General features: G+C 44.3%; 1 protein-coding gene and 1 long non-coding RNA gene across 2 annotated transcripts; both read left to right on the top strand.

Moving 5' to 3' along the window:
- The first annotated feature begins 399 nt into the window (after positions 1-399).
- Positions 400-23,482, top strand: UBE2A (ubiquitin conjugating enzyme E2 A). Its single transcript, XM_073560960.1, has 6 exons — positions 400-644; positions 785-865; positions 14,415-14,440; positions 19,814-19,903; positions 22,031-22,119; positions 22,201-23,482. Exons 1-6 carry the CDS (start codon positions 601-603, stop codon positions 22,327-22,329), a joined length of 459 nt encoding a protein of 152 aa, XP_073417061.1. The 5' UTR covers positions 400-600; the 3' UTR covers positions 22,330-23,482.
- Positions 19,920-21,920, top strand: LOC141073644 (uncharacterized). The gene is made up of 2 exons (XR_012227030.1): positions 19,920-21,208; positions 21,571-21,920. It is a non-coding gene; the product is annotated as an uncharacterized lncRNA (long non-coding RNA).
- Positions 23,483-24,313: the final 831 nt, after the last annotated feature.

The raw sequence follows: 24,313 nt of genomic DNA, 5'->3' as shown, positions 1-24,313 counted from the left end.
GGTCTGACGAGCAGCCACAAGCCCGGGCACACGGGAGACACCGACAGCAGTCATCTCCGAGAGCCGTCACGTCCCCGCTGGAGACGTAAGCCACTCTCGGGGGGCGGTAACGAATGACGTCATGCTGGTGGAGCAGCTGTTTAGATGACAACACTATATGGATCGTACCAAAAATGAAATGGGGGTAGTCTGTGCTGCTCGCTAGGTTTCCGTTATGTTTACTAACCCCGTACATCTTATTATTTTTGTTCACGCTATTACACAAGTGTTATCACATGTCTTTCTGGACACACAGCTGTCACAACTCTGTCAGAATATCCAGAAGCCAGCTAGGTATAACCGAGCACCCCCGTTAATAATGGATGAGGCCTAAGCGCAGGACTTGTTTTTCTTTCCGTCGCTGTGCAATCCTATATCCCTCCGCCAGGGTCGGTCGGCAGCTCCCGGAAGAGAGGTTAGCTGCTCCTGCCGCCGGCCTTGCTTTGTGGTGCTCGGTGTTGATCGCCGTGATATTTCGGGCGTAGGTCTCCCAGAACCCGCTGATACGTCCACGTTACTTTCCCTTCCCTTAATTTTATTTATTTTCGGAAACAGCGGCAAATGTCAACTCCAGCGAGACGGCGCCTTATGAGAGATTTCAAAAGGTAAGTGGCAGATTATAAAATGGCGTCTCCCTGTGGTAACCGAGCCGGCATAGCCGCCGGAAGGAAGGGACGTGGCGGTGCCGGCTCACGGGCTGGAGGGGAGCGGCTATGCTCATGCTGTGTCTCTGGGTGTCTCACAGGCTTCAAGAGGATCCCCCCGCCGGAGTGAGTGGTGCGCCCTCCGAGAACAACATCATGGTCTGGAACGCTGTGATATTCGGGTAAGGCTGTACCACGTCGCTGCTCGGGGGGGGGGTGTACTACACCTGTCCCCTAGATAAGTAACATCCCCTCACCATGGTCGCCTCACTCCCTGGAAACCCCTCTGCTAGTCATGGTCTCCATCAGAGGGGCTGTCCATTCCTTGGGTCCCCTTTCTTACATGCTATAGTCGCCTATTAAAGATGAATAAACCCTTCTCCTCTCCTGGCCAGTGTCTGTGCTGGGCCAGTGTGAGCGCTGCAGCCCATCACTGGCCACGGACCGGCTGCAAGGCTCATGTGGCCTAAGTGTCATGTGACTGTTGGGAGGCCAATATAAGGGGGCACACAGCGTATGAGGGGTAGTGGATCTGCACCCTCCCTCTCTGTGGCATGCAGAGCCAGCATAGAGCCTGCCTAGGGATCACACCGTACAATGCCGGCTGACAGGAGCTGGTAACCACGAAGTGCTGCTGGCAATCAGACAGTGACATTTAAAGGGGGTTTTCCATTTTTTAGAAAGGTGGACCCCAAAGTTCTGTAAAATAACAGCGGGTACTCTCCCTCCCCACGTCCAGGGCTGGTTCCCCACTGTTTCTGGGGTCATTCAGTATTGCTGTGCCTTTAGGGGTCAGAACTAACAAAGTATAAAATTACTGAACAATTCTGTAAAGAAGGAAAACTCCCTGATCTACCTGTATCGCTGTTATCCCATTCCTCGCAGTGACAGAAGAATGGGATGGGCTCAGAGTCTTTACTAAGTCCAGAATGGCTTTTAACCCCTTCACGACCCATGACGCCTACGTAGGCGTCATGAAAAGCAGTGCCCAAACGACCTATGACGCCTACATAGGCGTCATGCTATAAATAGCCCCCCTGCGGGTCGGGTGACCGGGGTCACTGAAAGGTCACCCGACCCGCACACAAAGGACCCTTCAGAGTTAACACCTGGTGGTGTGGCTTAGCCCCCACGTGCCTACGATCGCTCTGATTGGCAGTTTCACTTTTAATAGCCAATCAGAGCGATTGTAATATTTCACCAATGAAAATTGGTGAAATATTACAATCCAGCCATGGCCGATGCTGAAATAGCATCGGACATGGCTGGACACCGAGACCCGACCCCCCCCCCCACACCGACTGACGGCACCGGTCGGCTGCCGCCACCGTCTGACGGCACCGATCGGCAGCCGCCGTCATGATCTGCCCCTCCGCCTTCCCTCCGCCCCCCCCAGCCCTCCGATCGCCCCTCCGATCACCCACTCTCACCCTCCTTTGTGCCTCCGACCTCCCACTATCCGTCCCGGTGTCCTGCCGTCCAGCGTCATGGGCAGTGCGCCGAATCGAATCTGCAACGCTGCAGATTCATTCATTTATTTTGATCACTATGATAAACTTTCATAGTGATCAAAATAAATAAAAAGTAAATCACCGCCCCCCTTATCACCCCCATAGGTAGGGACAAATAAAATATATATATATTTTTTTTTTCCATTAGGGTTAGGGTTGGACTAGGGGTTAGGGTTAGGGTTGGACTAGGGGTTAGGGTTAGGGTTGGACTAGGGGTTAGGGTTAGGGTTGGACTAGGGGTTAGGGTTAGGGTTGGACTAGGGGTTAGGGTTAGGGTTGGACTAGGGGTTAGGGTTAGGGTTGGACTAGGGGTTAGGGTTAGGGTTGGACTAGGGGTTAGGGTTAGGGTTGGACTAGGGGTTAGGGTTAGGGTTGGACTAGGGGTTAGGGTTAGGGTTGGACTAGGGGTTGGGGTTAGGGTTGGACTAGGGGTTAGGGTTGGACTAGGGGTTAGGGTTGGACTAGGGGTTAGGGTTGGACTAGGGGTTAGGGTTGGACTAGGGGTTAGGGTTGGACTAGGGGTTAGGGTTGGACTAGGGGTTAGGGTTGGACTAGGGGTTAGGGTTGGACTAGGGGTTAGGGTTGGACTAGGGGTTAGGGTTGGACTAGGGGTTAGGGTTGGACTAGGGGTTAGGGTTGGACTAGGGGTTAGGGTTGGACTAGGGGTTAGGGTTGGACTAGGGGTTAGGGTTGGACTAGGGGTTAGGGTTGGACTAGGGGTTAGGGTTGGACTAGGGGTTAGGGTTGGACTAGGGGTTAGGGTTGGACTAGGGGTTAGGGTTGGACTAGGGGTTAGGGTTGGACTAGGGGTTAGGGTTGGACTAGGGGTTAGGGTTGGACTAGGGGTTAGGGTTGGACTAGGGGTTAGGGTTGGACTAGGGGTTAGGGTTGGACTAGGGGTTAGGGTTGGACTAGGGGTTAGGGTTGGACTAGGGGTTAGGGTTGGACTAGGGGTTAGGGTTGGACTAGGGGTTAGGGTTGGACTAGGGGTTAGGGTTGGACTAGGGGTTAGGGTTGGACTAGGGGTTAGGGTTGGACTAGGGGTTAGGGTTGGACTAGGGGTTAGGGTTGGACTAGGGGTTAGGGTTGGACTAGGGGTTAGGGTTGGACTAGGGGTTAGGGTTGGACTAGGGGTTAGGGTTGGACTAGGGGTTAGGGTTGGACTAGGGGTTAGGGTTGGACACGGGGTTAGGGTTGGACACGGGGTTAGGGTTGGACACGGGGTTAGGGTTGGACACGGGGTTAGGGTTGGACACGGGGTTAGGGTTGGACACGGGGTTAGGGTTGGACACGGGGTTAGGGTTGGACACGGGGTTAGGGTTGGACACGGGGTTAGGGTTGGACACGGGGTTAGGGTTGGACACGGGGTTAGGGTTGGACACGGGGTTAGGGTTGGACACGGGGTTAGGGTTGGACACGGGGTTAGGGTTGGACACGGGGTTAGGGTTGGACACGGGGTTAGGGTTGGACACGGGGTTAGGGTTGGACACGGGGTTAGGGTTGGACACGGGGTGAGGGTTGGACACGGGGTGAGGGTTGAGGGTTGGGGTTAGGGTTGGAGATAGAATTGAGGGGTTTCCACTGTTCAGGGGCTCTCCAAACGCGACATGGAGCCACCATTTATTCCAGCCAATTTTGCGTTCAAAAAGTCAAACGGTGCTCCCTCCATTTCGAGCCCCGACGTGTGCCCAAACAGTGGTGTACCCCCACTTATGGGGTATCAGGGTACTCAGGAAAAATTGCACAACAACTTTGGGGGTCTAATTTCTCCTGTTACCCTTGGGAAAATAAAAAAATGGGGGCTAAAATAATTATTTTTGTGGAAAAAAAAAAAAGATTTTTTATTTTCACGGTTCTGCGTTATAAACTTCTGTGAAGCACTTGGGGGTTCAACGTGCTCACCACACATCTAGATAAGTTCCTTGGGGGGTCTAGTTTCCAAAATGGGGTCACTTGTGGGGGGTTTCCACTGTTTAGGTACATCAGGGGCTCTGCAAACGTAACATGACGCCCACAGACCATTCCATCAAGTCGGCATTTCAAAACGTCACTACTTCCATTCCGAGCCCCAACGTGTCCCCGAACAGTGGTCCCCCCCCCATATATGGGGTATCAACGTACTCAGGACAAACTGGACAACAACTTTTGGGGTCCAATTTATCCTGTTACCCTTGTGAAAATAAAAAATAGTGGACTAAAAATAATTTTTTGAGGAAAAAAAAATATTTTTTTATTTTCACGGCTCTGCGTTATAAACTTCTGTGAAGCACTTGGGGGTTCAAAGTGCTCACCACACATCTATATTAGTTTCTTGGGTGATCTAGTTTCCAAAATGGGGTCATTTGTGGGGGGTTTCCACTGTTTAGGTACATAAGGGGCTCTGCAAACATAACATGACGCCCACAGACCATTCCATCAAGTCGGCATTTCAAAACGTCACTACTTCCCTTCTGAGCCCGAACGTGTGCCCAAACAGTGGTCCCCCCCACATATGTGGTACCAGCGTACTCAGGACAAGCTGGACAACAACTTTTGGGGTCCAATTTATCCTGTTACCTTTGTGAAAATAAAAAATAGCAGGCTAAATTATTTTTTGAGGGAAAAAAAATATTTTTATTTTAACGGCTCTGCGTTATAAACTTCTGCGTAGCACCTGGGGGTTCAAAGTGCTCACTATGCATCTAGATAAGTTCCTTAGGGGGTCTAGTTTCCAAAATGGGGTCATTTGTGGGGGAGCTCCCAAGTTTACGCACACAGGGGCTCTGCAAACACAACATGGTGTCCGCTAACGATTGGAGCTAATTTTCCATTCAAAAAGTCAAATGACGCTCCTTCCCTTCTGAGCCATGCCGTGCGCTCAAACAGTGGTTTTCCCCCACATATGGGGTACCAGTGTACTCAGGACAAACTGGACAACAACTTTTGGGGTCCAATTTATCCTGTTACCCTTGGGAAAATAAAAAATAGCGGGCTAAAATCATTTTTGAGGGGAAAAAAAATTATTTTTTTCTTTTCACTGCTCTGCGTTATAAACTTCTGTGAAGCACTTGGGGGTTCAAAGTGCTCACCACACATCTAGATAAGTTCCTTCGGGGGGTCTAGTTTCCAAAATGGGGTCACTTGTGGGGGAGCTCCAATGTTTAGGCACACAGGGGCTCTCCAAATGCAACATGGTGTCCGCTAACGATTGGAGCTAATTTTCCAATCAAAAAGTCACAAGGCGCTCCTTCCCTTCCGGGCCTCGCGGTGCGCCCAAACAGTGGTTTATGACCACATATGAGATATTGATGTACTCAGGAGAAATTGCCCAACAAATTTTAGGATCCATTTTATCCTGTTGCCCATGTGAAAATGAAAAAACTGAGGCCAAATAAAATTTTTGAAAAAAAAAAAAGTACTTTTTTTTTTTTTTTTTTTTTACAGATCAATTTGTGAAGCACCTGGGGGTTCAAAGTGCATACTATGCATCTAGATAAGTTCCTTGGAGGGTCTAGTTTCCAAAATGGGCTCACTTGTGGGGGAGCTCCAATGTTTAGGCACACAGGTACTCTTAAAACAAGACATGGCAACCGCTAAACATTCAAGCATATTTTACATTCAAAAAGTAAAATGGTGCTCCTTGCCTTCTGAGCCCTGCCGTGCACCCAAACAGTTGTTTATGACCACATATGAGGTATCAGTGTACTCAGGAGAAATTGCCCAACAAATTTTAGGATACATTTTATCCTGTTACCCATGTGAAAATGAAAAAACTGATGCTAAAATAAAATTTTGGTTGGAAAAATTAAAATGTCCATTTTTTCATTCCATGTTGCTTTAGTTCCTGTGAAGCACCTGAAGGGTTAATAATCTTCTTGAATGTAGTTTTGAGTAGCTTGAGGGGTGCAGTTTTTAGAATGGTGACACTTTTGGGTATTTTCTGCCATTTAGACCCCTCAAAGTGACTTCAAATGTGAGGTGGCCTCTAAAAAAAAAATGGTTTTGTAAATTTTGTTGTAAAAATGAGAAATTGCTGGTCAACTTTTAACCCTTATAACTTCCTAACGAAAAAAAATGTTTCCAAAATTGTGCTGATGTAAAGTAGACGTGGGAAATGTTGTTTATTAACTATTTTGTGTCACATAACTCTCTGGTTTAACAGAATAAAAATGCAAAATTTTCAAAATTTTCGCCAAATTTCCATTTTTTTCACAAATAAACGCAAAAATTATCGACCTAAATTTACCACTATCATGAAGCCCAATATGTCACGAAAAAACAATCTCTGAATCGCTAGGATACGTTGAAGCGTTCCTGAGTTATTACCTCATAAAGGGACACTGGTCAGAATTGCAAAAAATGGCCAGGTCATTAAGGTCAAAATAGGCTGGGTCATGAAGGGGTTAAAGTAACAAAATAATAATAAAAAGCTATGCATGTTTAGTATCGGCATGTTGTAATTACACTGACCTAAAGCATAAGACAGTCAGGTGATGCAGAAATATTCAGTGTTTTGTTTTCTTTCCTCTCGAGTGCAAATTTAATTAAAACTACAACTTGTTCTGCGAAACCAGTATCTGTGGAACGAGAAATAGTTTCAATGTTGTCATTCTGAAAAAGTGACGAGGCGTGTACAACTACAGAAGTGACAACAGCCATAGCTCCGTATGTAGCACATTAGGAGAAGTATTGCATGTTCAGTTAAAGGGAATCTGTCACCTCTTTTTTTCACATACAAGATGCGGCCACCGCCATCAGGGGCTTGGTTACAGCATTCTGTAATGCTGTAGATAAGCCCCTGATGTAACCTGAAAAAGGAGAAAAACTAGTTTATACTCACCGGGGGGAGTCCGATTGGTGTCGAGGTCCGGGTCTTCCCATCTTCTAGCGATGACGTCCTCTTTCTTCTCATCATGGCTCCTGGGCAGGCGTACTTTACCTTCCCTGTTGAGGGCAGAGCAGAGTCCTGCAGTGCGCAGGCGCCGGACCTCTGACCTTTCCTGGCGCCTGCGCACTACAGAACTCTGCTCTGCCCTCAACTATATTTAAAGGGAGTCAGTCTAAAAGTTATTTTTGGGGTGATAGGCTATATAGGAGAATTCGCCTCTATAGGAGTCCTAGTGACACTGTAACTGGTACGGTGCCTGTGAAAATAACTGCAAAGTATAAAAAGTGATTTTATCACCTATGGATACGTTATATCGTGGAGTGCAGTAAGGCTATGTTACCACGTTGGCATTTATAAACGCTTAGAAAACCGGACTCCTTCCCAGAAACCGCGCATTTTATTTCCACGCGTTTTTTTCCGCGCATTTTCTGGGAACATTGGAAATGGCTAAAAACGCTCAGCTATGCGGAAATTAATGAGCATGCTGCGTTTTTAGCCGCTAAGCATTTTCTAAGCGTTTAAAAACGCATGCATTGGCACAAAAAGCCAAAAATGCATTACATTTAATTAGAAGCTTCTTTTAAGCGTTTTTGCAGCGTCTGAGCCAGCACAAACGCTGCGGAAACGCTTAAAAAAAACACGACATGGGCACACAGCCTTATAGTTGTACCTGTGCGGCTCCATTTAGTCTATAGGAGAGATGGAGCTGGCTATTTCCAGTAGTCCACTGTGTGGACATTGAGTGAAATGTCTGGGCACATACCTCCGCTTCAAATGAAACGGTTCTGCAGCTCTTGTAGGCAACGGACTGTACTGAAGCCGAGCAGATGATACATAACTGGCTCTGGAGTACATGAAACGTGGAGAAGGATTGTCCTGGCAGCATGATCCCTGTTTGTATTACACTGCTGTAAAGGGTTTCCCCATTGAAGAAGAAAAGTCTCATTCAGATGTTTATATTTTAATGAATAGGAGAAGCTTTTTCATTTATTTTTTTTCGTAGATCAAAAAGCTGATGGTGAAAAACTGACATTTGGATCCAAAACACTGACACTCTTACCATCTTTTTTTGTGTATGAAAAGTCACGGCCATCTGCCTGATGACATAGTGCCAGAAGATATTGCTGCTTTTAATATGTAATGTGTCGTATATTGACACTGTACCTGTATTAATAGTATCAAAAGAGGGGGGGTGGGGCAAAAAAGACAGACAATTGTCATGCTTCATGCCCTAGAACCCGTACAACTTAGTGCAGTGTTCTCCAACTCCAGTCCTCAAGAGCCACCAACAGGTCAAGTTTTCTGGAATTCCTTAGTATTGCCCAGGTGATAATTGTATCACCTGGACAGGCACGAATTCCAAACACTTGTGCAATACTGAGGAAATCCTGAAAACACGATCTGGTGGCTCTTGAGGACTGGAGTTGGGGGAACACTGGTTAGTGTATCCTCCACATATAGTTGATTGTAACCGCACGTCCTGTTTTATCCCCTTAGCCCCACTGTATTCTGTAGTTGTCTGGGTACGATCACATTTAACACCGCACTCTCCATAGAGCACCGACGGGGTTTATCGGAATCCCTGAAAAATTGTATTCTGGCTGGAACCGCTATAGAGCTGCAACGTCGTCGGCCAGGTTTTTCTGCATGTCTGGGTGGAAAAAACACATGCTGCTAGGGAAGTGGTCAGATGGTTTTCTCAAAGACTGACTCGATTGTGTTCATTCATGTGGATGGCTTGTCCTCATCGGAATAATTTTTTGGGGATTAGGACTGAAGTCCCAATGTAGTGTTCGACAGAGAGCTATGGAAGTGTGATCCTAACCTAAATTCTGCTGACAAATCTGGTTGAACACAACACATAAAGGGCATATTTTATTCAATAGATTTTAGACCAGATGAGGCTGATGTAATTGCTTTCAAAATCCATGTCAGAATGGCTGATCATATCTGCTGAGTACTGATGAATATGGCAATGCCAGGGTCTTGCCACCATCGTATGGTACAGGATCAGCGGGGTCCCAGAAATCTGATTTACCCACCCTCCAGCAATCAAACTGGTGGCATATCTTTGATGTGCCACTCTATGGGATGGTAATACCCTTTTCATATGTACACCTCCTTGAAAAAACACTTGGGAGGATCATATCTTGTGTGTTCTTCCCTCTCCATAGCAGTGTGATAACCTGGTTATATACACCCCCATATTGACATGACTGTCTGGATAGGTGATGGCTGCACTTCTATTCAGGAAAGCTGTATATCTTTGTACTGTTAGCCAGTAGGTAGAAAAATATTCAGAATTGAGTCCTCAGTGGTTGATACCTTTTAATGGCTGCACTTGGGTAAAGCAAGGACCCTTCTACAGCTTCACAGCAGCTGAACATCTGGACTAGCTGGCAGAAAATTGAGGAAAGTGACACACGAACAATCCCGTTTTGCACTATATTGGTGATTTGATGCAAAATCTACTGTGCCTCATCAGAGAGATGTCCAGTGCATGAAAATCAGACAGCACATGGATGCCATCAGTAATTCATATTGCAAGAATAGGGTTAAGTTCTGTGATTGTATTTAACCATAGGTGAAAATCGCTGGTGACGTGCAATCTACAACGCTCACATCAGTATTTTTTTTTTTCTTTTGTATGTGAAAAACACTGATGTCTGAAGGAGGCCTTACATGTAGGAATTGTTACAGATTTACAGCGGACTGCTCGCCGTGCATTACAAAGAATTAATCTACATAGAATTGTTGTGCTGTGGATTTATAATCTGCAGCGCAGGTCAACTCCTTCACATCATTTTTATTTTGCTGCATCACTGGGATGAGATTTATTAAATTCTCACTTTGCTGCAACCATTTTGTTCCTTTTTTTTCTTTTTTTTTTTTTTTCTGAAATCAGGAAACAGGTGGGTAACCAGAATTCATCGGTTTCCTAAATGTCTCTAAATGGGTATTTCACTAGGGCAGTTCCCTGTTACAGCACTATATAGTTTCCTCTCTATGCTGAAATCTTAGTGGTTGACCACTTTTACATCAATTGCCTATCCTTAGGATAGATCATCAATATCTGATCGACTGGGGTCTGGCACTTCCGCTGCCGATCAGCTGTTATCGGTGGTGGCCGCCAGCCAGAAGTTCTAACTTGCCGTGTTGCTCAGTCTTTTAGTGGCTGCCGCAGGGTACTACACATCTGCCTCCTATTCAAATCAATAGGGGGCGTATGTGTAGTACCCTGCGGTGGCCACTACGAGTAGATGGAGCATCTCGGCAAGTAAGTACTTCAGGGCGGCGCTCGGCAACACTGACAGCTGATCAGCGGGGGTACCAGGTGTCTTTCACAGAAATCTGTCGCTATGTACATAGCATGATTTCTGGCCATCTCTTCTTAATCCCAGCTTCCCTGTGGTGACAAAGAACTGTCACGAGGCGGGGTTGACTGCTTACTATCTGTCAGTTCCTGCCCCTCCCTCCTCTGCTGTTCTTTATATGTTAAACACACCACATTCAAATCATACCAAAACTGTAGATAATCATATCATCCAGAGAATAAAAATAAACTTTATTAATGCATAAAATAAAAAAGTACAAATACAACTAGCCAAAAAGTGGTCCAAAAACTAGTAGGTAAATATTATAGATAATAAAATATTTTTTGGATACGGTATCTGGTTCCACAGTCCTGTTTTTGTAAATACATGTTATTTCTTCCCTTACATTCTTTTGGTCTGGGTAAATTGCTTTTCTATATAGCATGCCTTGATAGGGGACATGTATCCTTACAGACAGGGCTGTGGAGTCTGTAAGCCAAACCTGCGACTCCGACTCCTCAATTTCCCTTACACCGACTCCGACTCCCACACATATTGCTTATATTTAAGTGAAAAATTTATTGTAGTACAATGTGAACATCAGACATTTAATCATTTCTATGATCCAATAATCAAGATATTTAGAACATAATATCTATTTATTGGAATACAACTTTAGAACACAACTGTAATAAATTGCAAATATGTAATACACTGTGTACATGTATATGGTACAGACCAAAGTTTGGACACACCTTCTCATTCAAAGAGTTTTCTTTATTTTCATGACTATGGAAATTGTAGATTCACTCTCGAGGCATCAAAACAATGAATTAACACATGTGGAATTATATAATTAACAAAAAGTGTGAAACAACTGATAATACTGTGTGTCTTATATTCTAGGTTCTTCCAAGTAGCCACCTTTTGCTTTGATTACTGCTTTGTACACTCTTGGCATTCTCTTGATGAGCTTCAAGTGGTAGTCACCGGAAATGGTCTTCCAACAGTCTTGAAGGTGTTCCCAGAGATGCTTAGCACTTGTTGGCCCTTTTGCCTTCACTCTGCGGTCCAGCTCACCCCAAACCATCTCGATTGTGTTCAGGTCTGGTGACTGTGGAGGCCAGGTCATCTGGCGTAGCACCCCATCACTCTCCTTCTTGGTCACATAGCTCTTACACAGCCTGGAGGTGTGTTTGAGGCCATTGTCCTGTTGAAAAATAAATGATGGTCCAACTAAACACAAATCGGATGGAATAGCATGCCACTGCAAGATGCTGTGGTAGCCATGCTCGTTCAGTATGCCTTCAATTTTGAATAAATCCCCAACAGTGTCACCAGCAAAGGACCATCACACCTCCTCCTCCATGCTTCACGGTGGGAACCAGGCATGTAGAGTCCATCCGTTCACCTTTTCTGCGTCGCACAAAGACACGGTGGTTGGAACCAAAGATCTCAAATTTGGACTCATCAGACCAAAGCACAGATTTCCACTGGTCTAATGTCCATTCCTTGTGTTCTCTAGCCCAAACAAGTCTCTTCTGTTTGTGGCCTGTCCTTAGCAGTGGTTTCCTAGCAGCTATTTTACCACGAAGGCCTGCTGCACAAAGTCTCCCCTTAACAGTTGTTGTAGAGATGTGTCTGCTGCTAGAACTCTGTGTGGCATTGACCTGGTCTTTAATCTGAGCTGCTGTTAACCTGCGATTTCTGAGGCTGGTGACTTGGATGAACTTATCTTCTGCAACAGAGGTGACTCTTGGTCCTTTCCTGGGGCGGTCCTCATGTGAGCCAGTTTCTTTGTAGCGCTTGATGGTTTTTGCCAATGCACTTGGGGACACTTTCAAAATTTTCCCAATTTTTCGGACTGACTAACCTTCATTTCTTAAAGTGATGATGGCCACTAGTTTTTCTTTACTCAGCTGCTTTTTTCTTGCCATAATACAAATTCTAACAGTCTATTCAGTAGGACTATCACCTGTGTATCCACCAGACTTCTGCACAACACAACTGACGGTCCCAACCTCATTTATAAGGCAAGAAATCCCACTTATTAAACCTGACAGGGCACGCCTGTGAAGTGAAAACCATTTCCGGTGACTACCTCTTGAAGCTCATCAAGAGTATGCAAAGCAGAAATCAAAGCAAAAGGTGGCTATTTTGAAGAACCTAGAATATAAGACATTTTCAGTTGTTTCACACTTTTTTGTTAATTATATAATTCCACATGTATTCATAGTTTTCATGCCTTCAGAGTGAATCTACAATTTTCATAGTCATGAAAATAAAGAAAACGCTTTGAGAAGGTGTGTCCAAACTTTTGGTCTGTATGTGTGTGTGTGTATATATATATATATATATATATATATATATATATATATATATATATATATATATATATATATACACACACACTATGACTTATCTCGGCTAAGATAAAGCCTAGATCCTCAGGCTACATTCACGCTATGGGCGTAGCCAGGATCAAACCTGGGGGGGGGGGGCAGAATCTCATACTGTTCTGCAGAATTTCATACTGCACACCTCAGCTGCTGCAGAACCTCATACTTCACACCCCTACACTTGAAAATAAAGCCTGCACCTTAAGAAGATGTGGTGGTGATGAATGCAGTCTATTTATTCCAACTATCAGTTGATGTTACTGAAGACGAGCAATGCCTGTCCTGGGCGTCCTTTTGGGCAGCTATGAGGTGTACCTGACTGGTGCTAAAAAAAAAAAAGGAGTGTTAGTCTGTGTGCTATCCGGTTTTCATTCTTTTTGGTACAGATATGATATGGATAGACAGCAGATATGGATATATAGAGCAGATTTCTAATCTGCTTTTGCTATTGAAAACATTATCTGAGCTCAAAAACCTTTCAGGTGATGCGGTTTTTTAAAAAGCTGATCTGCTTTTGCAACTGAAAAACGTATCCTCCAAAAAAACGCAGGAAAAACGCTGTGTGTGAATGTAGCCTTAGATCAGGAATAGAACAGTCATTTATAGGACATTTCATAACTTTCCCAAATTCCTATGAAAAAATATTCAGCACATTCTGCATTGCACAACTGTACCCAATTTATTATATATTTTAGGAGTCGGTCCATTTTATACCAGCTCCGACTCCACAGCCCTGCTTACAGACCACTCTATTGACTATTATTTACGGTATACTTTACTAATCACTATTTCTAGTATGTTGGTCCTGTAATTCCTTATGTTTATCATGTTCCTAGACTGAATGTATTTTACTATATATAATATTTACCTACTGTTTTGTGGACCACTGTTTTGCTAGTTGTATTTGTATTGATTTTTATTTTTTATACTATGCACTAATAAAGTTAATTTTAATTCTTTAAGTGACATGGTCACAAACGTAAGTACATGTGTCTACACACTCACGGTCTTATACGCTGCCGGCTTCTATGTGCATACACATTAGACGTCTGCCCACCGAACAATCCCTTGGCAGGCAGTCATCTCTCAGGAGCGCTTGCTTGGCTGAGCACTCCTGCTCTCTGAGAGTGCTGTCGGCCGACATGTCTAGCTTCAGCTTGTCTTCAGGAGACCAATACAATCTGCAGTTCAAAATCAGACAAAGTTGTCCAGAGCTCCCATACACATTACTTTTGGCTGAACCAGTCATTAGTCAGTGTGTATGGGGGGCTCTAGTGTTTCTATGTGTAGATGTAGACACTAAGCATGCACATCTGCCAGGTGTCAAGGAAATTGTTCTACATCATGGAACGCTTGGTATATGATTATCTGGCAGTGTAACCGGACTGCCAATCACCTGGTGAACGAGTAAAGTACTTGCTTATTTGGTAAAACGATCTTTTGTGCTTCACATAATTTTGATCTGTGGCTCAAAATAAAAAGGAAATGTCAGTTTGATTTTTTTTTTTTTTTTATCTGCAAACAGACAATAGACTCCAGTTATTTCCAGAACAAAATACATTATACAATGGATTTTTCTATATCTTGCAGAAGAAATGACAATTGTAATCACTGATAACTTTTCTTTTACTTTTCCACAGGCCAGAAGGAACGCCTTTTGAAGATGGTACGCTATTATTTCCATTAGTTGATATTTCCTTATACGTCGTATTTTTGATGGCTCTTACAAAAGTAAAAAAATCTCCGCTGCATGACCTATATTTGCCATGTAATTACTCAAAGCTGCATCTAGCTTATATTTGTGGTACAAACTCATGCACATGGTGATCCGGTAATGCTGTGCTTGGTGAGCAGTGTGGGCACACAGGACGGACAGGCTGCATTAATACACTCCTTTGTCAGACTTTTCACAGCGAAATCCACTGATCTTTCATAGCTTGTGGATGAGCTTTGGTAAACTCTTATCAATCTTGTAAGTCTGCAGGATGTTTGCCCTCTGTGAACTTGCCCTTGAGGAGTTTATCACTGACATTGCTGTCATATGTGAACATTGTGACACGTTGATCACCAGATTGCTGATAGGACTGAATTGTCATGTTGTTTCCACTCTGCTGTATGGTAACTCTTCATTGCCATCACCATAAATGGCTGAGCTGAGATCGTGAACAGCACCATGTCTCTTGTAAACCCTGTTTGTATACAGGACTGCAGCCATGTTTGATTAGGAAAAGATCTTTCCCATCCTATCTCCCCAGACTAATGTTCAACAGTATGCTTCCATCTTTACAGCTAGGCTTTTGTATAACTTGACTTATGGCAATAGAGGCTTCGAATGATGGTATCAGCTCTTGTATGGACTAGATCTACAATGGTCTGTACAATGTGTGGTGGCAGGTCTCATGCGTTGCACCTCAGAAGGGGACAGTGCACTATACAGAGCTGTGCTGCTCTGGCTGCCACCGGAGCGGATTAGTGGGGGGCGTTGGACCCTCAACGATCTGATATTGATGACTTCAGGATAAGGCTATCAATATGTTGGTCCTGGATAAGCCCCTTTTATGCTCTTCAGTACCACTTATACCATTTGTTTGTGGGTAGAGCTGAATGGTGCTATCAGCACAGCAGAAGATCTATCCACCTGGTAGGCTAATGATCACGCAATTGTGAAACAGTGGTCAGTGGATATCTGGCTGCGTGGTTTGGCTGCACCCTATGCACAATAAGTAGCGGTGTGCCTAATTCTATGCTTGTTTAAAATGGGTGATGCTAAATAATTTGAACTCCAAATCAGAAAGGCCACAATATGCAGTGGGTCATAGTGCATGCCATCAATGTCGGTCACAACAACTTTTCAACGACTGATGTTAGAAGTCCCAAATTAGAGAGGGAATGGGTGCACACAAAAATCATAACTTTTCCATGCGATCAGTTAGGTTCAGGTTTTATTGGTTCACAGCATGTGAAAAGAAAAAAAAAATCAGTGAGTGGGCACTAATGGTTATACAGGAGGGTCCTTATACCAGAGAGGGTGTATTTTCTGCAGGAAATAGTCACCTGCTCCATGGATGTGAGTGTGCGGACACCATACTTGGCACCCTGCATTGTGCGTTACTTTTTTTTAAATCAAATACTTTTTATTCAAGAAAGCATACAGGATAGTATTCATACATAAGTATACATTAGAGTACAAATTATGCTTTTCACATTTTTTAATAAAAGCAAATACACCAAACACATCCCTTCCCATAACAAGAAACCCCCCTTCCCCCCCCCCCCCCCCCCGTCACCCAACTACAATCCCTATCCATGCATTACAATGTTGTACACTTTTTTTTATAACCCTAATAACCTATTTTTGACGAGTTCTGCGGAAGCCAATATGGTGAGTCCAACGAAAATCTTCCCATCCCCCCCCTGAAATTCTCGTAGTGGTTCATCTTGCCTCTTTTCATGTAGACGCTTCGCTCCATAAGGATTACAAAATAAACTCTTACTTACAAATTCTTTCCTAGTAGGAGGATTTTCATCTAACCAGTGCAATGTGATAGTCTTCCTTGTAACATAAAGCAATCTGGCTATTGCTAGCCTACCCCATTCATCCGACGCCACCTCCTCTACATGTCCTAAAATACACGTCAACGGATCTCGAGTAATATTTGTTTCCGTCACTCTTTCCACCAAATCCAGGACCCCAATCCAAAATGCCTGTAATCTTGGACAAGACCATAGCATATGAAGAATATCAGCTTCATCCATCGTACATCTCGGACATCCAGAGTCTGCCCTTAGTCCAGCCTTTTTCATCCACACAGGTGTCCTGTATACCCTATGTATAGTGTATAACTGTGACACCCTCCCAGATTCACTTATAGATATTCTAGAGACATATTGTAAAACCGACTCCTACTGCTCATCCGATATGTCTCCTAAATCCCTTGTCCATTTGGATCTAGCCATCAGTGGGTGTCTATCCAAAAACGTACCCAGCAATCCCCTGTACATTATCGATATAAGACCCCTAGTACCCCTCTGGGGGCCAAGCATATTCAACATACTGTCATTTTGTATCACTATTGGTGACCTCCACTGTTTTAGAGAATGTGTGTCGCAGATACTGGTAAAACATAGTATGCTCCAAAGGGAACTCTTCCCTAAGTGTTTTAAATGTCTCACCATCTAGCATTGTGTGGGACACTTATTTTGACATTTACAAGAACTGGTCCGGCAACATGTACAAATAGTTATGTGCTGTGTAATTATAGACAGTGGTAAACTAAACCTTATGGTGTATAAAGGAACATGTTTTTTAACACTTGGAGGACCTGACATCTTTCCTAATCTGTTTCCCCAATGCGTAACTCTGTTAAAAGGATTGTCCCACAAATAAGATATCTATCTAATTCACGGTTGGCACTTGCCACAGCTCCTTTTCAGGTGGAGGGGCTTAAGTCCATTCTAAGTGAGTATGCAGCTGAAATAATAAGGGCTTGCAGCTGCTACTTTCTGAGGCAACACATCTCCCTGCCTTTTTTACTACAGGAGTGAATATTTCTGCCCCATCACCAGCCCTCTGAGCTCATCGTAAATCAAGTCGGTGAGGCAAAAGCTCCAGTGGCCTCTGAGCTTATGATACTAGCTTGATTTATGCTGAGCAGCCTGAGCTCATAGATGATGTTGCAGAAACACTCACTCCTGTGATCAAACAGGCAGGGAAATGTGTTACCCCAGAAAGTAGCAGCTGCAAGCCCTGGCTGTTTTGTCTATATACTCACAAGTGACTTATGCTCCTCTCCAGTCAGAAGCTGTGATATGTGCCTACAATGAACTGTAACAGCTTTGCACTGTCTGACACAAGAATTCCACAGTACATAGCAGGGACAATATTTATCAGATTCTCGGCACAGGAATTTTCTACCCTCTCTACTATATTTCCAAGATCTATTAACTAAATTAAACGTGGAACAATCCCTTTATACCTCCTAGAAACATGAATAAACTGACGGCTGAATGCTACTAGCGGGAGGTGTTCCTACAGACGAACTGTTGAAAAAAAAAAAATGCTGATGGTAGCGGACATTTGAGGGACACATCCATTTGCCAAGGGGAATAGTATTGCCCAAGTTGTTAATGTATCCAGAACTTTCTTGGGGAAACACAATGTAGAATTGTACGAAAAGCTGCTCCAGAATTGTTGTATTATGGATAAGACAAGTGTATTAGTAAACCTGACGTGGCCGGAGAGAGGACGGATCCTCTTTGAATGGCACAAAATAGTCACCGAATGTGTGGGATTAACAAACCACTTGTGACATTTGTACCTTCAGCCTATTCTTGGTTTCTCTGTGGGTATCATACCCAAACGTATTTAGTCTAAAGGCCCCCACTTACATTAGACTGTCAGACCTGCCAATATAGCCAGGTACAGCCGACGGTCTGTGTATGGGGGCTCTGGTTGGGAGAGATGTCGATAATGCATGTCCGATTTCAGATTGCATTGTTGTGCCAGAGTTAAGCCGCCAGCCAACATCAGTCAGCAGCTTTCTCATGTAAAACACAGGAGCTCTCCAGCATATGGGAGAGGCTGCGGAGGTGGCCATCAGCCACACAATTGGCTGAAGCATCTGTGTATGTCCAGCATATGAATGGGATAGGGGGTGATAACTGCATCAGTGGAAGTAGTAAAGCATATTTACACTGGATAAATATACAGACATCTAGTGTTCCCCCATCATTGGGTCTTTCCTTTTATTATTCTGTGTGCTTTCCAGGTGGTTTTTGGACAGACCAGAGTTCTAATCACTTGTATTTAGATGGAAAGTCATCACAGCATTTGCCATAGAAATTCTTTCCAGACCTTGTATGCTAAAATCTAGGGCCTTGTTGTGTTTCCTGAGACCAGAAGGGTATTTACCGTATCTTTCGCTTTGTAAGACGCACTTTTTTTTCCCCCAAATTTGGGGGGAAAATAGGGGTGCACCTTACAATGCAAACATACGTTTTTTGGCCTGCCGCTGCGGGTGTCAGTTACTTGCTGCCACCGCGCTGGGTCCTCCTAGCGCGGCGGCAGCACCCGGTCCCTCAGGTGCTGCTGCCGCCGTGCTGTATCCCCCGGTGCCTGTCGCTGCCACCGGGCTCTGTCCCGTGCTGCGTGGGGGGCTCTGCCGTTCCATCCATGCTTGCGCGGTGGCTTCCTGGGAAATGGCTGCCGCGCAAGCGCAGATGGAGATCTCGGCACTGAAATCTCGGGAGATGGGATTTCAGCGCTGAAATCTCATCTCCCGATATTTCAGTGCCGAGATCTCCATCTGCGCTTGCGCGGCAGCCATTTTCCAGGAAGCAAGCCACCGCGCAGGCATGGATGGAACGGCAGAGCCCCCCACGCAGCACGTGACAGCTCGGTGGCGGCAGCACCCGGAGGACCCAGCGCGGTGGCGACAGCACCCCGGGGACAGACCGGTAAGCAGTAAGACACCTGGATTATAAGAAGCACCACCATTTTATTAAAAAAAACGTTTTTTCCTAATTTTCTCCTCAAAATTTGGGGTGCGTCTTATAATCCGGAGCGTCTTATAAAGCGAAAAATACGGTATGTGGCAGCGTGCATTCTGCTGATGGTAGTGGCTTTTCATGATTTTTTCCCTGCTTCCAGCATTGTAGTGGCTGGAATACAATAATAGCAGTGTTCAAGAACTTGTAATAATGCTTTTCTCTACTGTATGGTGCAACGTGGACTCCACTCTAATCACACCAGATATCTTCATACCAATTACATTAGTCATTACTATGGTGTGTATCATACGGCCATATTGCCTGTAAGATGGTCAGTCGTGTAGCCGTGCCCAAACAAAGCAAGTCAGATGAGGAATACATGGCCACTCTAAACGGCTTTAGAAAGGTCTACATTTATAGGTCTTCCAAGAATTGACTTCTGGGAGGTTATTCCTGACATAACCGGATTTATACAATACTGATAATATGCATGTATTATGTATATATGTTGTGTAAAGTTGATCTCTTTTCTATTTCTGTTGCGTTTTAGGAACCTTTAAACTTACGATAGAATTTACAGAAGAATATCCCAATAAACCACCCACAGTGCGATTTGTATCAAAAATGTTTCATCCAAATGGTAAGTGCCATAGCAGGGTGTTTTTTTTTGTTTGTTTTTTTTTTGGGGGGAGGAGGGGGAGCTTTTGTACCCAAGTGCATCTGATTCACAGTGAGTTAGTTGTCATGACCATAGTTACCTAAGGCTATGTGCACACGTTGCGGATTCTGCTGCGTTTCCGCAGCGGTTTTGGCCCTGCGGAAACGCAGCAGTTCCGCTGACATGGTACAGTACAATGAAAGCCTATGGGTTTTTGAAAACGCTGTGCTCACGCTGCGGGTTTTTCCGCACGATTTTGCTGCGGTTTACAAACAGCAGCATGTCAATTGTTTGGGCGGTTTCCGCAGCGGTTTCACACCATTAACATAGTAGAGGTGCGAAACCGCAGACCAAAACGCAGGAAAACTGCAGGTCACTTTACCTGCGTTTCCGCGCGGAAAAACCCGCAGCGGAATCCGCAACGTGTGCACATAGCCTAAGCTGCTGCCATGCCTTGCACATGCGATAAGCGACATAGGAGATCAGAAGAAATTTACTACATTTCTAATTGGAGCCATTCACTATTAATTTTTAGTGCTACATTTTACTGGGATAGGATCTTGGAGATGGGAATGGCCAAATCATGAGACTGTGGTTGTTGTGGAGGGCCAAATATTATTTATTTAAAAATTAAGTCTGACTAATGGTTTCCCCAACCTCCTCTTCTTGAGGGGTTCGTTGTTCATACAGGCCTGGAGATTCATGTTGCCAGGTCATTTGCAGCACAATGAATGACTTTTAAAATGGCGCAATTGCATTTTTTAACTTACAATTTTCATGAAAACTTAAGAAGTTTTTTTTTAATTTTTTTCTTCAGTACATATGGTAAAATTAATGGTGTCTTTCAAAATTACAGCTTGTGGCACCATAACAAAGCCCTAATACAGCGATACTATATTGAAGGTTTAAATTATTTTTTTTCTTCCAGAGTAATGATTTTTATGGTAATAGACTTGAAATTTGCTAGAAAGTGTTCTCTTAATAAATTGTAAAATGGATATCTTAAAGTTGAGTTGGTGAATGCTACTTTTTCTTCTATTAGTTTTGGAAAATATTAAACAGATATCTGCAGGTAGGTGCAGAGCCAGACTTCTCACCACTGCTGATGCCAGTTTGCTATGCTTTGCTTCAAAAGCAGAATGAAAAATGCATCTCCAGCCAGTTTCAACTTTTTATTTCCTTGACTATTTCATTATCTAATTTTTATTTTTATTTTTTTTTTTTTTTTTTACTATGGGCCTAAGAACTAAGGCAGGTTTCACACTGGCGTTTCCCAGACCTGCGTCGGTCTGCGCACGGCCGCCGCTAAGCCCCGCCCCTGCAGTTAGCTCCGCCTATGGGCGCATGACGCTGCATGTGACCTGCGTCCCCTATCTTTAGCATTGGGGACGCAGGCCGTGTGCAGGTATGCGTTTGCCGGTGCATGCGTCATTTTGATGGTGCGCCGAGCGCACCAAAATGCAACAGCTGACGTTTGGCGCTGGTCGGTGCATCATCAAAAGGACGCATGCTCTGGCAAACGCATACATGCACACAGTCTAAAGATAGGGGACGCAGGTCGCATGCAGCGTCATGCGCCCATAGGCGGAGCTAACCGGAGGCGTGTCAGGGGGAGGAGCTTAGCGGCAGCCGTGCGCAGACCGACGCAGGTCTGTGAAACCAGCCTAACAGGCATGTAGTTGCTAACTATATGGCTAGTGCTGATCTCTGCCAACACAGACCGTTCCTGCCTGCGGTTCTGTTGGTCACATTGGCAGAGCATCTTATCACTCTGCTCTGTTGATGGGGTGGGACTGCCGACTCCTTGCTGCATAACTTTGGAAAGACAGCTGTCTATCAGCATGACACCAGAGGTCGAGCTGCCCTATATACCTGGAGCAGCTGAGTCAACAGCAGGGACGGTCTGGGACTGCTCTTAGCCAGTGCTCAGTAGAACAGGCACGTAGTTACCGCTATCGGTTTTTAGGCCCATAGTAAAAAAAAAAAAAAAAAAAATGGCCTCAACAATGCCTTTAGTGCTAGTCCATCTTGGCTGACAGTTACAGGCACGGTCACTATCAAACCTGAATTTAAGTGTTTCTTACATGTGTCCTTCTGCTTTCCCCTCAGTATATGCTGATGGCAGTATATGTTTGGACATTCTTCAGAATCGTTGGAGTCCAACATATGATGTCTCTTCAATTTTAACCTCTATACAGGTGGGTGCAGTTTCTGTAGATGGTCTAGTGCTTACTTTTGTATAGTAGCATCAATGTAACGCTCTCCTTTGTTCTTTGTAGTCTCTGCTGGATGAACCAAACCCAAATAGTCCTGCAAACAGCCAGGCAGCTCAACTGTACCAAGAAAACAAGCGCGAATATGAAAAAAGGGTTTCCGCAATAGTGGAACAGAGCTGGCGTGACTGTTGACACTGGCCCTTGTATATGAACACTCTGATCGAGAGGAAACCTCTATATAAGAAGTGTTTGAGTGATCTTCCTCTTGCTAGAATCTTTACATTTGCATCAACTGCAAAATGGCTGTTGTGCTGTCACTGACTTCCTTAGCCCCAGCTGACGCTTTTCTCCCTCCCCCTCGGACACCTGAGAGCACTCGTATTGAAAACAAATGTACCATATGTGGGTTACTTGCAAAATGGTGACTCTTCTGTGATCCAGTCATTCACTGTTATACAAGAACATCAGCTGCCATCTGTGTCTCTGCTGAATACAGACTCACCGGTCTGATGCCAGACAAGGACGTTGGGCTTGTAACACTGCTCATGTGGATTTTTTTTTTTTTAATTACATTTTGGTTTTAGCAGGCTTTATATTTTAATGACCTTCTCAACATCCAGGATTTGCAGGTTGGGTTAAACATTGTTCTTAAATTAATTCAGTGTTGCTCCTTTTTCATCTTCACTTTGTCTTAGGGGGAGACAAAACCAAAACTTGTTAGTTCCTATTGGTTTAAAAATGTCGTTATTTTCTCCACCTCAGCAAAAACTTCCACTGTTTTGTACTGCTGTATGGGCAGTTTTCAGCTAGCGCTGTGGCACACGGGCAGTAAAATATTACCGTAGTCATACATGAACTTGCTATGTACAGCTTTGGAGGAGATTTATCAAACTAGTTCAAGGGGGAAAGGGTGGAGGTGTTGACCATCGTAATCAATTGCGTGGCAGCTCTTGCTTTTCAGGGTCTCCGGAAAGCAAGAGCTGGACTCTGGACAACTCCTTTATTCTAGTGTCTGTGTTTGCCTCATATCACTAAGAGGAAATGTGCATAAGACCACCAGACATCGTCTGCAAGAAGTCTTAGTGACACAGAGGAGACCCTAGAGGTTGTCCATTATGTAGCTGCCCAACAACACAACCGCATTGAGCAGATTCAGACAGCTAGGAGTTGGATGAGAATTTATAGATGACAAAAATCGGGCACTTTATTTTTTTTCTGATCGTAATTAATTTTCCTTTTTGTTTAGTTCTACTGAAGGAGCAAAATTTTTTTTTTCACTTTACACAAGTAACCCATGTAAAACTGTACATCGTAAACTTGTAAATAAAACAAAAAATGTAACCTACGTGTGTGTCCTATGTAACATCAGAATTTTGGGCTGCTTTTCCCTCTTTCAGCACATTATGAATTTAACAATATGAAACAAAATATTTGTCCTTTAACACAGACAGGAGGATATAGGTCAGGTGGAGAATTCCACATTTTGTAGTCTGCACTGTTTAGTAGTGTGACTCTTGGTTTTGCCTGTTTTTGGAACTGTTAGGTGAACACAAATGGATTTCAATATTGTCAACATGTACACTGTATATGAAAATAACATTTATTTATATAGCACCATTGATTCCATGGTGCTTTACGAGAGGGGGTTGCATACAAATTAGATATCACTTACAGTAAACAAACTAACAATCACAGACTGATCTAGGGGAGAGAGGACCCTGCCCTTTCAGGATTACATTCTACAGGATGGGGGGGAAGGAGACAGTAGGTTGGGGGGTTGCAGCAGTTCCAGTGTTGGTTGAGGCGATATCTCTGGTAGTTGTGAGGAGGTAGCAGGGTAATTGCAGGCTGTCAGCTCTCCTGAAGAGGTGGGTTTCCAGGTCCGTCTGAAGGATCCGAATGTGGTTGATAGTTGGAAGTGTTGGGGCGAAGAATTCCAGAGGATGGGGGTTATTCGGGAGAAGTCTTGGAGGCGGTTGGGTGAGGAGAGAAGGAAGTCTTGGGAGGACCGGAGATTACGTGAGGGAGGGTATCGGGAGATTAGTTCAGAGACATATAATAATAATAATCTTTATATAGCGCCAACATATTCCGCAGCGCTTTACAGTTTAACAGTTTAACATATGGCGGAGACAGGTTATAGATGGCTTTGTAGGTCAGTATTAGTCAATGGAAC

The sequence above is a fragment of the Dendrobates tinctorius genome, unplaced genomic scaffold (assembly GCF_039654945.1).
Source record: "Dendrobates tinctorius isolate UK_male_01 unplaced genomic scaffold, ASM3965494v1 ptg000309l, whole genome shotgun sequence".
In the NCBI taxonomy this organism is placed as follows: domain Eukaryota; kingdom Metazoa; phylum Chordata; class Amphibia; order Anura; family Dendrobatidae; genus Dendrobates; species Dendrobates tinctorius.
The sequence above is the reverse complement of the archived record's forward strand: the minus strand, read 5'-3'. Positions and strand labels throughout refer to the sequence as shown.